The sequence below is a fragment of the Camelus ferus genome, chromosome 16 (genome assembly GCF_009834535.1).
Source record: "Camelus ferus isolate YT-003-E chromosome 16, BCGSAC_Cfer_1.0, whole genome shotgun sequence".
NCBI classification, from domain to species: Eukaryota; Metazoa; Chordata; class Mammalia; order Artiodactyla; family Camelidae; genus Camelus; species Camelus ferus.
The window spans coordinates 18,097,824-18,118,824 of NC_045711.1; the positions used below are offsets into that span (position 1 = coordinate 18,097,824).

The 21,001-nt window shown below is 43.5% G+C and overlaps 1 protein-coding gene across 10 annotated transcripts in view; it reads left to right on the forward strand.

Moving 5' to 3' along the window:
• Positions 1 to 21,001, forward strand: part of ULK2 (unc-51 like autophagy activating kinase 2) — a 71,991-nt gene that overhangs the window by 48,748 nt on the left and 2,242 nt on the right. For 7 of the 10 annotated variants that reach the window (XR_004326705.1, XR_004326706.1, XR_004326707.1 and 4 more), the window contains 9 exons: positions 858 to 1,144; positions 1,989 to 2,176; positions 2,545 to 2,648; positions 6,525 to 6,671; positions 7,975 to 8,165; positions 9,792 to 9,970; positions 10,370 to 10,488; positions 10,840 to 10,997; positions 20,073 to 20,208. Coding sequence is in view for 7 of the 10 variants with exons in the window: in XM_032498928.1 (XP_032354819.1) it covers positions 858 to 1,144; positions 1,989 to 2,176; positions 2,545 to 2,648; positions 6,525 to 6,671; positions 7,975 to 8,165; positions 9,792 to 9,970; positions 10,370 to 10,488; positions 10,840 to 10,997; positions 20,073 to 20,208 (1,509 nt within the window). In the remaining 3 variants the exon portion in view is untranslated. Of the gene's footprint in view, positions 1 to 857; positions 1,145 to 1,988; positions 2,177 to 2,544; positions 2,649 to 6,524; positions 6,672 to 7,974; positions 8,166 to 9,791; positions 9,971 to 10,369; positions 10,489 to 10,839; positions 10,998 to 20,072; positions 20,209 to 20,522; positions 20,984 to 21,001 lie in introns of those variants that run through there. The other 3 variants (XM_032498929.1, XM_032498924.1, XM_032498930.1) reach the window with 3 other exon arrangements.

The window sequence follows — 21,001 nt, forward strand, 5'->3', positions numbered from 1 at the left end:
TTAGTCATTGAGAAGATTTATGTGTTTTTAATGTTATTGGTGGTAGTTTGGCTTGCAAGTTGCTCTGAAGAATTTGTAACTGGAGCGCCAGGCTTAGTGAATGTTAGGTTGGCAACCACAGGATTTGTGTGGGGAAATCCCTTGTTGTAGCCAAATGTGCACTGTGTCAGGACACCCCTCCCAGGTTCTTGATACGGGGACCCCTTAAGAGGCAAGAATATCTGTGGATAAGTGTTTTCTTTTTAGAGAATATGATACTTCAGGTTTTAAATGAACTTCATTAAACTGACAAAAATAAATATCCATATGTTTGTTATCTTTAGACAATAAAATCCAGGAAAGGTATATTAGTTTCCTAATTTTCTTTGCAAAATTTTTGGTGGGGGGCAAAGAAAAGGGGTTATTCTAGGTTAGTTTGAAAAGTTTCTTTAAATTGCTGTGTGAGAAAAGGGAGTATTTATGTTGATGATGCACTGGTGTGTGTTCAGGTACAGAGCAGGAGTCGTCTTGCTCAGTGTCGGGTTTTGTTGTTTGCGTTAACTTTAACCATTTGCTACTTGGTTCTCTTTGATGCTAATTAGACCTTTGTTACTCTGAGTTACTGGCTTGACGCTGTTAAAAACAGCTGACACTTACATCCTCCTTAACTTCCGTCCCCTGAGGACACCAGCAGCCATGTGCTTGTCACTGCTTTGTAAAAGATGCCAGAACTTGTCTCTTGCCAGGTAGACAACTTTTGGAATATCTCATGGAAAACAAGACATTCATTAGGGTTCTCATGTTAAGAACTGTCTTAATTCCTCAGCTTGTGCCCTGCGTTTGTCTACTTTGGTGAACAGTGCCTGTTTCTTTGGCAGGTTCTCCAGGGCCGCAGACTCCCTCACCACAATCTCTCTTGTTGGGTGCTAGGCTGCAGAGCGCCCCCACCCTCACCGACATCTACCAGAACAAGCAGAAGCTCAGAAAGCAGCACTCTGACCCCCTGTGCCCGTCCCACGCCGGGGCCACATGCAGCCCCTCACCTCAGCCCAGTCGGCCCGGCAGCCTCGGGACCTATCCCACCAAGCACATGGGGTCCTCTCCACGGAGTTCTGACTGGTTCTTTAAAACTCCTTTACCAACAATCATTGGCTCTCCTACTAAGGTGTGTTTCTTAAACCCTTTTGTGGATGTTACAACTTTGTTAAGTTAACATTTGTTAAGCGGGGCATCTTGTTCTGGATGGTGAGCTGAGGTCCAACAACAGACCACAAGAGAAATTGAACTAGAGAAGTTGATTATGCCCAGGTCCCGGAAGAAGGACCCAGCACACCTCAAGGGGCCACACCAGGCTATCAGGTCAGAGTGTGGACCTGGGGCACGTGCCTTATTAGCATCCATGGGTGGAGTGCTTGGGGGCTCCTGGGCTGAGGCAGGGTTGGTCAGTGCAAACCGAATACTGGGGTTCTGGTGAGCTCCACAGGGTCTGATCTGAGGGCACACGGGGGAAGGCCTGGGGAAACGGGGGGACTGCAGATCAAGGGCAGGTGGGGAGTCGTATCCGGAACGTCCATTTACCTGTGGCTGGGCGGCCGTCTGGGGTACGTGCTTGTCCAGTGGCTGGTGCCAGTTGAAGGTTCCCACAGACTATGTGGCCAGAGTGGGCGTGGAGGCAGCAGTACCGTGGGACAGCAGGTCCTGAGATAGCGTAGTGAGCCCTTGGTGGGAATGACTCAGGAGAAGGGCTGCAGTTTGACGGGCACGTGGGGTGCGCCGGCACAGCAGATACCTGCTGAGTGCTTTGTGTGTGGTAGCCTGTGTAGTTCTGAAAAAAGGAAGCTGAGGCTCAACGTGAGTGAGCCGTCAGGGTCATTTGTAGGAAGCAGAAGAGCCGGGATGGGAACCCGGGTCTGCCTGCGTCTCTGTCCCTTCCCCGTGTCCGTGCCGTGAGCGGCCCCACGCTTCTGAACGCTGCCGACATCTGGTAACTGGCTTACGTGTTTCTTTAGACCACAGCTCCTTTCAAAATCCCTAAAACACAAGCGTCTTCCAACCTGCTAGCCTTGGTCACTCGTCCAGGGCCTTCTGAGGGGCAGTCTAAGGATGGGAGTGACCCACGGGGGTGTTCTCGCTGTCTCTCAGCACAAGGAGGTGAGAGGCAGAAGCTGGAGCAGCAGATCAAGGCGCCGTTTGGCAGGTACGGAACCCTGTTTCCTTCCAGCCTTCAACATGTTTCCGTCAAAAACAGCCAGACCGAGATAGTTCAGTGGCTGCTTTTTGCCTCATGCTCAGTGATACTGATCCGTTACTGTTAAGGAGACCGTAGATGCTGCCCATCCCTGTGTGCGTTCAGAGCTCTTCTCCCTGAGTTGTCTGCTCCTGTCTTTGCTTTATTTCGGTTGTTGAAGTTTATCTCTGCCTTGAGTTGCTTGGTCTCCATTTTTTGTCTCCTTGTTCACTGCCTTTCCATTAACCCTTTTATGGGTTGGCTTAAATCACCCTTGTTATTTAAATGTCTGGATTTTTTTTAAAGTATACATTTATTAACATCATTCTTCTTTTTAGATCTGTCAGTACTGGGAAGTTATCAGATCAGCAAGTGAAGGCACCTTTAGGTGGACACCAGGGCAGCACAGACAGTTTAAATGCAGAGCGGCCGATGGATATCGGTAAGAGAAACTTGGTTTCTTTTGGGGCAGGTTATTTGTTTGTTGGTTTCCTGTTGTTGCTGCTATAAATTACCACAAGCTTGGTGACTTAAAACAACACAGATGTATTATTTTATAATTCTGCAGTCAGAAGTCCAGCATGGGCCTCCCTGGGCTGCAGTCAAGGTGCTGACAGGGCCGTGCCCCTCCCGGAGGCCCTAGGGCAGCATGCATTTCCATGCCTTTTCCAGCCCAGAGACGGCCCTCCTTCCTTGGCTCGTGGCCTCTTCCATCCTGAAAGCCAGCAATGGCCAGTCTAGACTCGGACCTTCTGCCTATATTTAAAGGACCCTTCTGATTACATTGGACCCACTGGATAATCTGGATAATCTCTTTATGTTAAAGTCATCGAGTAGTTCCATCTGCAACTTTAATTCCTCTTTGCCCTGTAGGATACATATAGCCTGTGGAAGGGTGCCAGGGGTTAGGGCGTGGATATCTTGGCTTGGGGCTGGGGCCTCATTGCTCCACTCGTCTACTTTTAGGAACCTGTTGACCCAGCTTTCTCCATCCAGCCCCTGTCCTCTCACCTTCTTTCTCAAGAGCTGAGAGATAGAGACTTTTTATCATGATAATCAGCAGCCTGAGGTTTAGAAGGAACTCTGACCAGAATTGTTTTTATCATAGGCTAATACTGGCCAGAGTTAGCCTGAACACACATGTACTCTGGCATTTCTTGTAGCAGGCCGTTCCCTATAGAACCGGAGGCCACTGGGGGATCCCGACTCTTTCATGGTTGTTCCGGGACCTTTCTGTCCACAGACCCACATCTCGGTTACTCTGGACTGCTTGTCAAGAATTGCCAAGGGCAGGTTCCAGACCCTAACCCAGACATGTTTAATCGTGTTTTCTGGGAGGAGATTATAGGAATCTGGGTCTTTAACAAGCTCCCCTTGTGCTTATTATGTGCACTTACATTTGAGTCACTGTCGTAACCTCTGTGTTCTTATTTTCTCTGTAATTCTTTACTGACTCTCCCATGAGCCTCCTCAGGAGGAGAGATCTGGACCAGCACATGTCTAGCTGAGTGCAGTTTGTAACCCAAAGGGAGTGTGCTAGGGGCTTCATGCCTCACTCCACTCTCATCTTGCTCGCATGGTTTCTGCAGAGAAGCCTGATGCAATCTAGGGGCAAATCCCGCCTGGCTATGTTGCATACAGTCCTCTTGCCAGACCCAGATTCACGGTGTCTGAGATGTTCACATCTGTAGTCACGAGAGCCTGTGCTTCTCTTGTGATGTCCTTGTCTGGTTTGGGTATCATGGTAAGACTAGCCTCATGGAGTGAATTGAGAAGTGTGCAGATTTTTGGAAGAGTTTGTGAAAAATTGGTTTTCTCTAAATGTTCGGTGGATTCACCTGTTGAGCCAGCTTAGCCTGGGGTCTTCCTTGTGAGAAGTTTTGATTGCTGGCTCACTCTCTCTACTTGTTGCACACCTGTTCGTGCTCTTAAATTCTTGAGTCACTTTCTGGGAACGTGTTCCCTTCGTCCAGGTTACCTAGTTTGCTGGCACACGGTGGTTCGTAGTAGTCCCTTAAACTCCTTTTTCACTTCTCTCAGGGCAGTGGTGATGTCCACTCTTTCACTTCTGATTTTAATATTTGAGTCTTCTCTTTTTTTTCTTAGTCAGTCTAGCTAAAGGCTGTGAGTTTTGATCTTTTTCAGAGTATGAACTTTTGTTTTTTTTTCACTATTGTTTTCCTGTTTTATTTCATTGATTTCTGCTCTAAACTTTATTATTACCTTCCTTCTGCTTGCTGTTGATTTAGCTTATGTTTATGGATATGAAACCAGATTTTTTCTCTTAAAGAGCATTTAGGCATAAAATGCATCTTTGATAATTTACACTTCTACTTTTCTCTCTTCCTCTTGAACTTCATTGTCATCATTTGAAGTCACAAATTTCTCTTTCTAATCATGAAGTTTCAGTGTCTGAAAATAAAAACTGTTGATAGTATAAAACCTCAAGACCTTAGGGAAAAAATAGGGTCATTGACTCTTAAGATACACCCATGACAATCTTCTTTCCTTATACTTACTAAAATAAAATCGTAACAATATTAAGTAAGGAGCAATCTGTGCCATTTGATACATCTTGTGTGACAACAGGTGCTATTTAATCAACTTCCACTTGCCGTTTCTTGCTCCCTGGAAGACTTTTGTGAGCTCTCTTCTGCTGTTAAATGTTTTAAGTTTGTTATGTTCTGTTGCAGATAAGATGGACACTTAGACGTAAATTTTTTCTGCATCTAGTTCAGTATCTCTCTAGTTTTACATTCATGATTTATGTTAACTCCTGCCTCCATTCTGTGGTAATGTGATGTAATGTGACGCTTGAGTCTGAAACAGCTTTGGACAACTTTGATTCTGCATTGTTTGGTGGATGGGGGGGTGTTTTTACCTTTTCTTGGTTTAGCCCAGGCTCAGTCCCTCAGGCCCCTTTGACCCCTGTCCCACCTCCCTTTCTTCCTGACAGATGTGAAGATGTGATTCTAAGGCATATATGTACTTAGACTCAACTTTCTGTATCTTTCTCAAGCTCTGTTGCTGAGGAGAAACTCCTGATTTCCCTTCAGTTTACCTCACGTTTTTTAAAATTGAAGTACAGTTGATTTACAGTATTAGTTTCAGGTGCACAACACAGCGATAGAAAATATTTATAGCTAATACTCCATTTATTATTATAAAATACTGGATATATTCCCTGTGCTGTGTAATCTACCTTCGTAGCTCATTTATTTTGTGTATAGTAGTTTGTATGTCTTAATCCTCTGCCTCTGTCTTGCCCCTTCCCCTCCCCCCCCCCCCCCCCGCTGGGGACTGCTCATGTGTTCTCTGTATCTGTGAGTCTGTGTCTGTTTTCTTATATTCACTAGTTTGTTTGTTTTTTTTTTGATTCTACATGTAAATGATAACAGTATTTGTCTTTCTCTGTCTGAATTATTTCACTAAGCATAATACCTTCCAAGTCTATCCATATTGTTGCAAATGGCAAAATTTCATTCTTTTTTATGGCTGAATAACAGTCCAATGTGTGTGTGTGTGTATTACATATATACACCACGTCTTCTTTATCCAGTCATCTGTTGATGGACACTTGGGTTGTTTCCATGTCTTGACTGTTGTAAATAATACTGCTGTGAACATTGAGGTGCGTGTATTTTTTTGAATTAGCATTTTCATTTTCTTCAGATACATGCCCAGGAGTGGAATTGCTGGATTATACGGTAGTTCCATTTTTAGTATTTTGGGGAACCTCCATACTTTCCACAGTGGCTACACCAAATTACATTCCCACCAACAGTGCATAAGGGTTCCCATTTCTCCACATCCCCACCAGTTTTTGTTGCTTGTGTTCTTTTTGATGATGGCCATTCTGACAGGTGTGAGGTGGTATCTTGTGGTTTTGGTTTGCATCTCCCTGATGATTAGCAGTGTTGAGCATCTTTTCATGTGCCTGTTGGCCATCTGTATGTCTTTTTTGGAAAAATATCTATTCAGGTCCTCTGCCCATTTTTTAATCAGGTCGTTAACTCACATGTTTATTTCCAGTTCTTGGTTTCCACTTTGTCAAATTATTCTCAAGTGTGATTGCAGTTCACATATTTTAGAAGTATACAGAAGTAACTGAATTCTAGGCGTTAGTGTTAGAGAAGATTCACAGCTGTGAAGAGATGACCATAAAGTATTTTTAATGGAGATCTGTATTGAATTTTCTGATTTTAAGAGTAATAAACGCTTATTGTTTAATTTAAAAAAACCCCTTGTATGAAAATACAGGTCTCCCTGTAGTCCCACCCTCAGATGCATAACACATTTTATAAACGTCTTATTGCAGCCCCCGCAGGAGCCTGTGGTGTTGCCCTGGCACCTCCTGTGGGAACGGCGGCAGGTTCCAGGGCTGTCCTATTCACCGTGGGGTCCCCTCCACACAGTGCTGCAGCCCCCACTTGTGCCCACACAGTCCTCCGAGCAAGACCCTCAGGTGAGGAGCTGTCTTAGTACCGTCTTCGGCTTGTGCTTGGGGTGTGGGTTCTGATGATGACTTAGTGGTGTGACTTAGGTAAGTCACGTAACTTCTCTGGACTTCAGTTTCTTTACCACTGACATGGAGATCATGATTTTCTTTACCTTAAAGGGTTATAAAGGGTAAATGAGGCAATCTTTGTGGGAAAAAGTTTATAACATAAAAGGTACTGTATTGTACGTTTGTAATAGTGTATAACGCTGTAGCTTTGTGACGTAAATGTGAGGCAGCTGTGCACGTTGGTGCTGCACAGCTTGTGCTGAAGGCTTATTCTCCTACACCAGTACATTTTTTGAAAATCATAGACTGTTGTATCTTTTTTTTTTTTTTTTTTTTTTAAGAACTCTAAGTTTTAGTTTCCTACTTTGAGCTCTGGTCTTTGTCCTTAGTCCTGTGTACAGGCCGGTAGCCTGGTTTTATCTGCCCTGTAGATAGGTAGTTAACACCAACGCTACGAGTGTTTTCCAGTTGTTCTTGACAGGAGTGATCATCTGACATCATCCCGTATGTTGCACCTGGTGTCCCCTAAGTTCTCTTATGCTCAGTCAGTTACTAATTGAGACACCAGTAGATTAATAAGTAGATTGATAAGCAAAAGCTATAAATAGTCAACGAGAGAAGAAAAAGAGCCAATGATCTTGACTTTGGGATTATTAAAAGTATTAGAAAATAAAAACTGTATTAAGAAAATAACATTTTATACCTGCTAACTAAGCCAGGATTTAAAAACCATAATGTGCACTGCCGTTGAAGCTAAGTGGGCCCTCTGTGCTCACTGCTCAGAATGTGGCGCAGCGGCTTACAGAGAGCTGCTGATGCGCTCATGGCAGCGTTTGATCTGTGGTCATCCCACTCCTCTTGATACACTGCTTTGGAGTGTTTATCACAAGTAGATGACTCAAAAGACGGGGAGGTTTCATCACAGGGTTACTTGTGATATGAAAAATCAGAAATAGCATGAAAGCCTCCAGATAAGCATTCTGTATATAAGTTTAGTGAGCCACTTTGTAGCGGCTTTACAAAAGTAGAGTTTTACAGCTGTGAAGACTGTGGAGCAGCAGGGAGAGACATGTACGCTGTAAATTTCTTCAGAACGGAATATTTTTAAAGTAGCTGTGGTGATTTCTGTAACACAGACATGCAGACAGGGAGTAAAGGGAAGATAAAACCTCTTCACGTGCGTGGACAGGCTCGGTGGCTTTCCCCTGGGCCCTTCTGTGCCCTGGCCCGGCACTCACTCGCCTGTGTGCTCTCTCCGCAGCCGGCTCTGGAGGCTCCCTGTGCGGCCGTGTGTGCACAGGCTCCCCACCCGGGCCCTGCTCGGGGGCCTCCCCTCCGGGAGCAGAGGCGGCTCCTGGCCTGAGACACATGCCTTATGGTGCTTCACCCCCCAGTCTGGAGGGGCTCATCACCTTTGAAGCCCCTGAACTGCCTGAGGAGACGCTGATGGAGGTGGGACAGCTGTCGTGGTGTGACATTTAGCGTGGCTGCAGAGGACAGTGGTCTGGGGACAAAAGAGCAGAATCCGATAGCAAGGCCTGGCGGGTTTTCCCTTTCATTTTCTATTTGGAAAACATTGCTGGTGTCTTTTCAGAATAATGTTGACAGTGGCGTGCGTAACAACTCTGGTTGGTAGGGAGGGATGTGAACATTTTTGTGTTCTTTGTTTTTTTATCTGAAATTTATTTACTACTTATAGGACTTTTAAAGCATAATCTTTGTCCTAAAACCACAACTTTTATTCTCAAATCTTACTTTTTTTCATAAGACAGAAGTGATACACTTAAACTTAGGTTTAAAAAAATTATAATGCCAGATTAGTCCATAACGCTGAAGAATAAACCTGCCCAGCAGACTGGACACTCCTGTCTGTAGTGTAGACCAGCTTCTTCCCCTCAGAGCCAATTCTGCAGGGAAAACACAGCGTCATGTGAAGCGTACTGAGCACTAATCCAGAACAAGAAGAATTTTGTGATTCCAGAGCCCGGGCCAGCTCCATCCCTCATCACCACCTCTAGGATGGCATTTGGGGGGCTCCACTGGGACCTTAGTCCCTGACACGGTGCAGCTCAGCCTGCATTTCAGACTAAAATGAACAGTCTTCAGATCAACTGAAGAAAAATTCTCTCTCCGTGCTGGACCTCTAATATTTCTGTTCTGTGTGAATGAGAATAGCAATTATGAGATATTACATGTAAAACTTTAATAGTGATTCTGTAGTAAGTTTAAATTATAATTTTGAAAATATAATCTAAGATTGGAAAAGCAATCTTCAGAGTTTTTTCAATCTCCATTAAATTAGGCATAAATTATGTTCCAATACGTATTGGAACATCCAGTCTAATATGCTGTCATAGAGCAGAGAGTCTTTCAAAAGTTGATTGGTTTATTCTCCTGTCTCTAGGAAACTGAGCCGATTCTCATCCCTTTTTAGCCATAAAAGGAGAGTGGGAAACTTAGTCTTATTTGAGATTTCAAAATACATTTTTAGCTAAAAACAAATCTCAAAACAACATTAATTTTAGAATACCCATTTTTATTGCATGCTACTTATTATGTCTTTCTCTACTCCCCTCTTTAACTGAAAAGACCACAGAAAATTTAGAGCTTTAGTGTTAAGAATCAATGTTAACTGAAAAACCACCAGAAATTAAAATAAAGCATGTCTGAAATTGTCGGTCAGTCAGTAGAATTAACTGAACTACCAAGAAGTGTGGTTTAGTATACAGAGGGTCCTTATAATCTCAGCGTCTGTTTTGCCATGTGCTTGTCTCGTGTATGTTGATTTCATTGTTGGTGTTCCATTTTTTTCCGGTGAGAGCACAGTGACCTCATACCTTTGAAGCTTAACTCTGTGGGCCCTCTCATACATCCACACACACACGCATGACACACCTTCGTCTGGGTGCATGTGTGTGTATTTTCTCGCTAGTTCTCTGGAATTTAAAGATTTCAGTCTCCTTTGGGCGTTCTCATATTCATAAGTATAGAAAACATTAGCAGTGGCCGTGGTCTGTGTGCAGAGCACGCGCCTCTCCTTGACCAGCAAGTTTCTGAGACAAACTGACTTTGCCGCAGCGAGAACACACAGACACCTTACGCCACCTGAACATGATGCTCATGTTCACGGAGTGTGTGCTGGACCTGACCGCCGTGCGTGGGGGGAGCCCAGAGCTCTGCACGTCCGCCGTTTCCTTGTACCAGATCCAGGAGAGTGTGGTGGTGGACCAGATCAGCCAGCTGAGCAAGGACTGGGGGTAGGTGCCCCTGGCGTTCATCTCCAGGGTCTTCCCACTCTGTGAGTCTGAGCTGGCGGCCTCGTCCTCCCCTGGAGGTCAGGTCCCAGTAGCAGAAGCTTCAAGGCATCTCTCCTTATCTCACCATGCTGGACACTGCTGTGCCAGCCAAGCCTTGGAGAGTCTGCAGCCTTGGTGTTGCCTTTCCTGTAAATTACACTGTTGAAGATATTTTACTTTTATCTGAGTGTATCCATTGTATTCAAAGCTCACATTTTTTTTCCATGCTGAACCTTCTTCCTCTGGGAGTTCTTTGTGCATTGAAAGCATGAAGGAAATGAGCTTCCCGGGGACACGCTGTGGTGGTGGCGGCGGTCTGCAGGGCGCAGGGTGCCGCACTGACAGCTTGTCTCCCTACAGGCGGGTGGAGCAGCTGGTGTTGTACATGAAGGCCGCACAGCTGCTGGCAGCCTCTCTCCACCTCGCCAAAGAGCAGATCAAGTCCGGGAAGCTGAGCCCGTCCGCGGGTGTGAAACAAGGTATGGGTGGAGCAGAGCGTGGATCCCGGGGACTCGAGAGCGCCTTTCCCCATGACACTGGGAGGGACGTTTTTGACGGGAAATCACTGTGCTATTAAATATTCTTAAATGGGAAAAGATGCTGGCTTTTCTGTTCTTTGTTTTTGGCATTTAATTGATACGAAGAGCAGTCAGAAGAACTTTGTTCTCAATCTTTAATGAACTGGCAGAGAGCACACGTGGAGGAGTGCCTCCCAGGCATTGTTTCCAATGATCATTTAGGGTCACTTGCCTGAAATCAGCAGGAAAGTTGCATGTCACTGTCACTGTTTCTGGAGAAAAATTAAAATTGTCACCTCAACTTTTTTCCAGTTGTCAAAAATCTGAATGAGCGATATAAATTTTGCATCACCATGTGCAAGAAACTTACAGAAAAGCTGAATCGCTTCTTCTCTGACAAGCAGAGGTTTATTGATGAGATCAACAGCGTGACCGCGGAGACACTCATCTATCACTGCGCCGTGGAGACGGTAACCTCTTGTCTGTTACTGTCACCGCGTTGTAGAGACAGTAGCCCATCACCTGTCACTGCCATAGGGATGGTAACCCTTCATCGATTACTGTGCCCTGGAGATGGCAACCCCTTTCAGGTTTAATACTGTGCTTGTCTTTAAGGGCAGCTTTTGAACTCAACACCTACCTGACATGGTCCTTTCAAAACGAGTTTATGCACTGCCACTCCCAGGTCCCAAGTCTTGTGGCTCCCTTTTTTTTTTTTTTTTAACATTTTTTATTGATTTATAATCATTTTACAATGTTGTGTCAAATTCCAGTGTTCAGCACAATTTTTCAGTTATTCATGGACATATACACACTCATTGGCACATTTTTTTCTCTGTGAGTTATCATAACATTTTGTGTACATTTCCCTGTGCTATACAGTGTAGTCTATTCTACAATTTTGAAATCCCAGTCTATCCCTTCCCACCCTCCACCCCCCTGGTAACCACAAGTCTGTATTCTCTGTCTGTGAGTCTATTTCTGTCCTTTATTTACGCTTTGTTTTTGTTTGTTTGTTTGTTTTTGTTTTTGTTTTTTAGATTCCACATATGAGCGATCTCATATGGTATTTTTCTTTCTCTTTCTGGCTTACTTCACTTAGAATGACATTCTCCAGGAGCATCCATGTTGCTGTAAATGGCATTATGTTGTCAGTTTTTATGGCTGAGTAGTATTCCATTGTATAAATATACCACATCTTCTTTATCCAGTCACCTGTTGATGGACATTTAGGCTGTTTCCATGTTTTGGCTATTGTAAATAGTGCTGCTATGAACATTGGGGTGCAGGTGTCATCCTGAAGTAGATTTCCTTCTGGATACGAGCCCAGGAGTGGGATTCCTGGGTCATATGGTAAGTCTATTCCTAGTCTTTTGAGGAATCTCCACACTGTTTTCCATAGTGGCTGCACCAAACTGCATTCCCACCAGCAGTGTAGGAGGGTTCCCCTTTCTCCACAGCCTCTCCAGTATTTGTCATTTGTGGATTTTTGAATGACGGCCATTCTAACTGATGTGAGGTGATACTTCATTGAAGTTTTGATTTGCATTTCTCTGATAATTAGTGATATTGAGCATTTTTTCGTGTGCTTTTTTATCATTTGTATGTTTTCCTTGGAGAATTGCTTGTTTAGGTCTTCTGCCCATTTTTGGATTGGGTTGTTTATTTTTTTCTTATTGAGTCGTATGAGCTGCTTATATATTCTGGAGATCAAGCCTTTGTCGGTTTCACTTGCAAAAATTTTCTCCCATTCCGTAGGTTTTCTTCTTGTTTTATTTCTGGTTTCCTTTGCTGTGCAGAAGCTTGTAAGTTTCATTAGGTCCCATTTATTTATTCTTGCTTTTATTTCTTCTAGGAGAAAATTTTTTAGATGTTTTGCCTATGTTTTCCTCTAGGAGGTTTATTTTATCTTGTTTTATGTTTAAGTCTTTAATCCATTTTGAGTTGATTTTTGTATATGGTGTAAGGGAGTGTTCTAGCTTCACTGTTTTGCATGCTGCTGTCCGGTTTTCCCAACACCATTTGCTGAAGAGACTGTCTTTATTCCATTGTATATTCTTGCCTCCTTTGTCGAAGATGAGTTGACCAAAAGTTTGTGGGTTCATTTCTGGGCTCTCTATTCTGTTCCATTGGTCTATATGTCTGTTTTGGTACCAATACCATGCTGTCTTGATGACTGTAGCTCTATAGTATTGTCTGAAGTCTGGGAGAGTTATTCCTCCAGCCTCTTTCTTTCTCTTCAGTAATGCTTTGGCAATTCTAGGTCTTTGATGGTTCCATATGAATTTTATTATGATTTTTTCTAGTTCTGTGAAATATGTCCTGGGTAATTGGATAGGGATTGCATTAAATCTGTAGATTGCCTTGGGCAGTGTGACCATTTTAACAATATTGATTCTTCCAATCCAAGAGCATGGAATATCTTTCCATTTTTTAAAGTCTTCTTTAATTTCCTTCATCAATGGTTTATAGTTTTCTGTGTGTAATTCTTTCACCTCCTTGGTTAGATTTATTCCCAGATATTTTATTACTTTGGGTGCTATTTTAAAGGGGATTGTTTCTTTACTTTCTTCTTCTGTTGATTTATCGTTAGTGTAAAGAAATGCAACTGATTTTTGAACGTTAATTTTGTAACCTGCTACCTTGCTGAATTCTTCGATTATTTCTACTAGTTTTTGTGTGGACCTTTCAGGGTTTTCTATATATAGTAGCATGTCATCAGCATATAATGACACTTTTACCTCTTCTTTTCCAATTTGGATCCCTTTTATTTCTTTCTCTTGCCTGACTGCTGTGGCTAGGACTTCCAGGACTATGTTGAATAGGAGTGGTGATAGTGGGCATCCTTGTCTTGTCCCAGATTTTAGTGGGAAGCTTTTGAGTTTTTCACCGTTGAGTACTATGCTGGCTGTAGGTTTGTCATATATAGCTTTTATGATGTTGAGATATGTTCCCTCTATACCCACTTTGGCGAGAGTTTTTATCATAAATGGGTGTTGAATTTTATCAAATGCTTTTTCTGCATCGATTGAGATGATCATGTGGTTTTTGTCCTTTCTCTTGTTGATGTGATGTATTACACTGATTGATTTGCGTATGTTGAACCAGCCTTGTGTCCCTGGGATGAACCCCACTTGGTCATGATGTATAATCTTTTTTATGTGTTGTTGGATTCTATTTGCTAAAATTTTGGTGAGGATTTTGGCGTCTATGTTCATCAGTGATATTGGCCTATAATTCTCTTTTTTTGTAGTGTCTTTGCCTGGTTTTGGTATCAGGGTGATGGTGGCTTCATAGAATGAGTTTGGGACTATTCCCTCCTTTTCAATCGTCTGGAAGAGTTTGAGAAGGACTGGTATGAGTTCTTCTTTGTATGTTTGGTAGAATTCCCCGGTGAAGCCGTCCGGTCCTGGACTTTTATTTGTAGGGAGGTTTTTAATTGCTATTTCTATTTCCTTTCTAGTGATCGGATTGTTCAAGTGTTCAGATTCTTCTTGATTCAGTTTTGGTGGACAGTATGTTTCCAGAAACTTGTCCATCTCCTCTAGGTTATCCAGTTTGGTTCCATATAGTTTTTCATAATATTCTCGTATGATATTCTGTATTTCTATTTTGTTTGTTGTAATTTCTCCATTTTCCTTTCTTATTTTGCTAATTTGTGCTCTCTCTTTTTTTCTTCTTTGTGAGTTTGGCCAGAGGTTTGTCGATTTTATTTACTTTTTCAAAAAACCAGCTTTTGGTTTGGTTGATTTTTTTCTATGGTCTTGTTAATCTCTATTGTTTTTAATTCCTCTCTGATCTTTATTATTTCCTTCCTTCTGCTGCTTTTTGGGGCTTTTTGTTCTTCTTTTTCTAATTCATTCAGGTGGTGGGTTAAATTGTTTATTTGAGATTGTTCTTCTTTTTTGAGGAAGGCCTGTATCGCTATAAACTTCCCTCTTAGCACTGCCTTTGCTGTGTCCCATAGGTTTTGAGTGGTTGTGCTTTCATTATCATTTGTCTCAAGGTATTTTTTAATTTCAGCTTTGATTTCCTCATTGATCCATTGTTTTTTCAATAACATATTGTTTAATCTCCATGCTTTCCTTTTTTTCTCCTTTGTTTCTCTGTTGTTGATTTCCAGTTTCATGGCATTGTGGTCAGTAAAGATGCTTGAGATAATTTCTATCTTCTTAAAATTGTTGAGGTTTCTTTTGTGCCCAAGTACATGATCGATCCTGGAAAATGTTCCATGTGCACTTGAAAAGAATGTATATCCTATTTTTTGGGGCTGTAATGCTCTGAAAATATCCACCAAATCTAGTTTTTCTATTGTAGTATTTAATTTCTCTGTTGCCTTGTTTATTTTCTGTCTGGAAGATCTGTCTAGTGATGTTAATGCAGTGTTAAAATCTCCAACTATGATTGTATTCCCATCAATATCCCCCTTTATCTCTGTTAGTAATTCTTGTATGTACTTAGGTGCTCCTATATTGGGTGCATATATATTAACGAGTGTAATATCCTCATCTTGTATCACTCCTTTAATCATTATAAAATGTCCTTCTTTATCTTTCTTTATGGCCTTTGTTTTAAAGTCTATATTTTGTCTGAAATCAGTACTGCAACACCTGCTTTTTTGGCTTTTCCATTTGCATGGAATATCCTTTTCCATCCTTTCACTCTCAATCTATATGTGTCCTTCTCCCTAAAGTGGGTCTCTTGTATGCAGCATATTGAAGGTTCTTGCTTTATTATCCAGTCTGCCACTCTGTGTCTTTTGACTGGAGCATTTAGTCCATTAACATTTACAGTAATTAATGATAGATGTGTGTTTATTGCCATTTTGAACTTATCTTTGCAGTTGAATTGGTATATCCTCTTTGTTCCTTTCTTCTTCCTTTTGTGGTTTGGTAATTTTCCTTTGTATTATCATGGATTTTATTTAATTTTTGTGACTCCTTTGTAAATTTTTGGCTTGTGGTTACCCTTTTTTGTAAATCTATCAACCCATTACTATAACTGTTTTTATTAAACTGATAGTAACATGATCTCAAACCCATCCTACTGTTAAAAAAATTTAAAAAAGAAAGAAAAAAATATTCTATATTTCCCTGCCTCCCTCTCCCACTCTCAGTGATTTGTATGTCTTCTTTTATAATTTCATGTTTACTTTATTTGTAATTCATGAGTTATCACCTTTCCAGTTGTGTGTTTCTCATTTCTGTAGCATCCTGCTGCTTTTCTATTTAGAATAGCCCTTTCAATATTTCTTTTAGCATGGGTTTAGTGTTGCTAAACTCCTGCAGCTTTTTTTTTTGTCTGTGAAACTCTTTATTTCTCCTTCTATCCTCGAGGATAGCCTTGCTGGATAAAGGATCCTAGGCTGCATCTTTTTTTTCATTCAGGGCTTTGAATATATCTTGCCACTCCCTTTTGGCCTGTAGTGTTTGTGTAGAGAAATCAGCTGAGAGCCTTATGGGGGTTCCCTTGTAACTTACTCTTTGCTTTTCTCTTGCTGCCTTTAGAATCATTTCTTTATCCTTGACTCTGGCCATCTTGATTATGATATGTCTTGGTGTGGGTCTATTTGGGTTCTTCCTGTTTGGGACCCTCTGAGCTTCCTGTACTTGGATATCTGATTCCTTCTTTAAGTTTGGGAAGTTTTCAGTCATGATTTCTTCAAAAACCTTTTCAATCCCCTTTGATCTTTCTTCTCCTTCTGGGACCCCTGTTATGCGAAGATTGGGACACTTTATATTATCCCATAGGTCCCTTATGCTATTTTCATTATTTTTTATTTGCTTCTCTTGTAGTTCTTCTGAATGGGTGCTTTCTATTGCCCTGTCTTCTAGATCACTAACTCGTTCCTCTGCATTATCTAGTCGGCTTTGCACAGCTATTAGATCATTCCTCATCTCTGTCAATGAGTTTACCCATTCTACTTGGCTCTTCTTTATAGCTTCAGTTTCATTTTTGACATATTTTATATCTCTAAACACTATCTCTTTTAATTCCTTCAGCAATTCGATCACTCCTTTTTTGAAATCTTGATCTAGTAGGCTATCGATGTCTATTTTGTTGATCTTTCTTTTAGGGGATTTCTCTTGTTCTTTTAATTGGGAAAGGTTTTTCTGCTTCTTCATCTTGCTCATACCTCTCTGGCACTGTGGTTTATGGAGTATCAGTTGTCTATTTTGGTCCTCAAGGATTTTATCTATCTGATGCCTATTTAGGAATAGAACTTAGGAAAAAAAGAAAAAACATAAGAGAGAGAGAGAAAGAATTTTAAAAGAAGGGAGAAAGAGGGTTTGAAAACAGTGTATAATGAATAATAGAAGAGTGAGTTGAAGCAGAGTATTAATCGGGTTGAGACGTCCTTTTAAAACCTTTACAAAAAAGGGGGGGGGGAGATGAATAGATGTATTTGAAACCTGTGTCTAATCAATAGCAGGACATCAAAACCCAAGAGAAATAGAAATGAATTAAGAATTAAGAAGTAAAGATTAAGAGAGTAATAGAAAGTAGAACAGGTAAAAACAGATTTAAAAAAAAAGGGGGGGGGTGTTTGACGGTGTTCTCCTGGAGTCTGTGTGCTTTTACTGTGAAGTCTTTCTGTCTTCGTCCTGTTTTGGAAGCTCAGCTTGCTGTTTTCAGAGGCCCTCTGTTGGCGCCCTCTTCTGTGCTTCTCCCAGCACCTGTCGGCAAGCAGATCGCGCCTCCTCCTAACACTGGGTCAGGTGCAGCTCTCCTCTGCTGTGGGCGGGCGGGTCGCTGCCCCTCCGGATGCCGCAGTCAGATGTTGCAGACTGGCCGGGTAGGAGGGCGGGTCGTGCCCCCTCCCAGCACCTCGGTCAGGGGGCTGTGTTCCTGCCCGAAAGGCGGGGGGGGGGGGGGGGGGGCCGCTCACGCTCTACCTGCGCCGCCGCCGGTAGCTCCGCCGCTCTGTGCGGCTGCGCGCTCCGCCCTGGTCGGCGCTCCGCCCTGGTCGGCCCTCCGTGGGTGGGTTCTGGGAAGACCGAGGGACAGCCCTGTCCCTGCTCCGAGCCAAAACCCAGCTCCTTGTTTGTCTTTGTGGAGCAAGTTCTCTGAGGGACCAGGATGGAAGGATCCTGTCTGCCCCAGGCTGCAGGCCAGTCTCAGTGCCTTTGAGGCTGCTAAGCCCTTTGGTGCGGATGCAGGTTTCGCCCCCGCCCCCGCCTGAGTGCTCAGCGCGGAGGATATGGCGGCTGTGCCTGAGCCCCGCCTCTCTTCCCCCAAAAACTTTCCGCGGGTTTTCAGAGATGGGGGTGTGCACCCTTCCCCCGAGAGCACATCAACCTTGCTGTTTTATGGAGGGCCCAGATTGTTCTGCCCTGTGCACCCACAGCCACGGCGCGCAGCCCCTTGCGTTCCCCGGGGGCTGCCTCCGTGCAGCCACTTCCGTCCTCCGCCCGGCTTGGGCAGCCTGGCCCTGCCCGCGGCTGCCCGCCCGCGTCTCAGCCTGGGTGTCGGGGGGATGCTCTGTGCCCCTTTAACTTAGTTCTGTTAGTCAAGGGCTGCTCTGTACAGATCCGAGCCTCGGAGGCTCCCCCTCCGTCCCTCTGGCCTCTCAGTTGGAGAGGGGAGACCCAGCGAGCGAGTGCCAGTCCTTTGCCGCTCCCTTCCCGCGGGACCCGTCCCGCGCTGCTTTGCCTTTTGTTCTTTCTTTTTTCCTTTTCTCCTACCAGATTTTTGGCGTCTTTATCTTTTGAAGAGGGCGATGTTCTGTCGGAGTTCCACAGGTGCTCTGGTTGGCTGAGTGGGTCTGTAGATGTGGGTCTTGGTGTATTTGTGGGAGAGGGTGACCTGCGAGCGTCCTTCTACTCCGCCATCTTCTCCGTCTTCCTCCCTTTTCTTAAAGGAGGAACTGGGCTTAATATGTAACCAACATAAGTTCCACTGGTTACCACATTTGGTCAACATTTATTATATACCACTTAAAAATTGCTAGCATTAGGCGTGATCTAATATTTTTAATAGTTTACATCCAAAAGCTTTAGCTGGACCTGTTTCTTCATTTTCTACTATTTAAGAAATTTGGTTTGATAGCACATTAGAAAAATTACTGCTCTGTTAGCCAGTCTGCGAAACTTGATGGGCTCAGAGTCCTGCTGACCGTACTTCAGCAGAGACACAAAGTCAGGCCTGCGTTTCTGGCCGTCTGCTTATATTACTGGAAATAATTTGTTTTCTCTCTTGTGAGGAAAAGTTGCTCTGAAGTCTACATGAAACTAGGGACTGTTAAGGAAGTTAATTAAGTGGGAAGAAATTTAATTACTGAGCACCCTTATAATTTTTACTACATGAAGATAATAGGCCTTCCTTCTCCTCCCAGTTTTGTCTCCTTTGAACTGTACTGTTATATTACATCCAGGCCTTATTTTGAAGCCATTATAATAAAAAGCATATGAAAATAATCTTGGAATATAAACTGTTGATGAGAATAATTTACATTATATTGCTCTAAACTATTGAATAATACGCATTGTATCATTCTGTACCAAATTAAGACTTCACGTGACACATTTTCTTTTAGAAATTTGTGCGAGAAGAAAGTTCTCTCACGAGGAGTTGTGGGGCTGCTTTCTCTCCCGGAAGTGAGGGCCCTGGGACCCTGCGCCTGGGTTCAGTTATTTCTTCCTCCTGCCTTCTCAGGGTTTTGATCTTCTCTACCCATTTTATTTATCTTGTTAGAAGTGCTGTTATTTTTTTTAAAGACACGGAGCGTATTGACAAATTAGGATACTGGGTTCTGACAGTCTTGCATTTAATGAGGAAAGAGGAAATCAGAATGCTGTTGGGAGAACAAACACTCGTGCCTGGTGAACAGTACCACTGCCCCAGTTTCTGGGAAGCTCCCACCACCTTCCCCATCGCCCAGCCCCCTCCTGCTGCTTCTGACTCAGCCTGGACACCTGGACGGCCCTCCGTGGAGGCCTTCCCAAATCCTGTCTTCCTCCCGCAGTCACGTGGGTGCACCTCACATGGATTCTGTGCCATCTGGGGCTTCCTCCTGTAACTCCACATGTCCCTTGGAATCGGACGGTTAGTTTTACAGCCCATGTCTCCCTGCAGACTGTGAGCTCACCTTCACCAGATACTCAGGGGCCGCCCTGAGTAGGTGCCCAGTAAATATCTCTGAATGATGAATCCCACACACCAGGAAATTCTTTGACTAAATGAAGGTGATAAGTGGCTTTTAATATCATTTGACTATTTCACAGTAACAAAACCCACTTGAATGAAATGCCAGCTTAGTGTGGAAGTGTGTATTTAAAATAAACTATTTAGTGATGTCATGGAAGAGCCAGTTTGGAAGTACAGATCTTACAAGTTATGAGTCTCCAGGTTCAAGAAGGCTGTGTTGGAATGCAGGATAACTCTTGTCAAGAAGCTCTTTCTTTATTTCACTCACCTCATAGATTATATGATTTCGTCAAAATGTTGTTGATTTTAGACAGATTCCATTAAAGCCCTGTTGCCCAGATGGACTCATATTTTCTTGGAAAGTTGGGGCTATTCTCGTTTTTGTTGCCTGGCGCCAGGTTCAAGCTGCGGCCCTGGATGAGATGTTTCAGCAGACTGAAGACGTTGTGTACCGCTACCACAAGGCGGCCCTTCTTCTGGAAGGCCTGACCAAGATCCTCCAGGACCCTGCAGACATTGAGAACGTGCATAAATGTAAGTTGACTTAGGAAGCAGTTTAATGTCTCCTGCTGGTGCAGTGGGAGGAGCGTGGAGCTTGGACCCACCCTGCCTGGGCTTGAGTCCTGGCTTTCCAACCTTGGGCAAGTCCCGGCCCTTTCCTGGTGTCTCTGGCCTTCTCCCTCGAGATGAGGGACCATGCCCTGCTTTGCAGAGTTGTCGTGAGGGCCGGAGACACTTGTGAGGCGCTGATGGCTTTCGTCATTGGTCTTAGACTTCTGCACCGCGTCCCCGGTGGTGGGTGTGTGTTCATGTGTGCAGGGAACTTTGTTTTTATTATTACGTAATAGATGGAACTGTTTTAAGCCTTGTGGGCTTAGTGACCAAGGCGCCTTGTGGAGACCCCACGGACTGCAGATTTGGTGCAGAGAGCGGAGGGGGCCTGATCGGGCACCAGGATGGTGTCCCACTTGCCGAATACAAGCCCGGTGAGGTGTTCTGAGGAGGAGGTGGTGGACCTCTTGGGGTAGATGTGGTCATGCCACATTTAGAAGAGCCACAAGGAGTTAGCAATTCTGAAATAATTTGCAGTTGTGAGCAAACCAGCTGTTACAACCAAAATGTTCCTTATTTGACGTGCTAATCGATAGTTTACCACTGCGCAACCCTAAGCTAGAAATCAGATCTAAACAATCACCGAGTGGAAAGGAGAAACAGTATTCAGAACTATTAACTTCGGGGTGAGGATGTCAGTAGAGAGTGATTTTTTTTCATTAGTTCTTCTTTGCTTGGTTTGGAAACTATAAATGATTTGTATTATGAATTTATG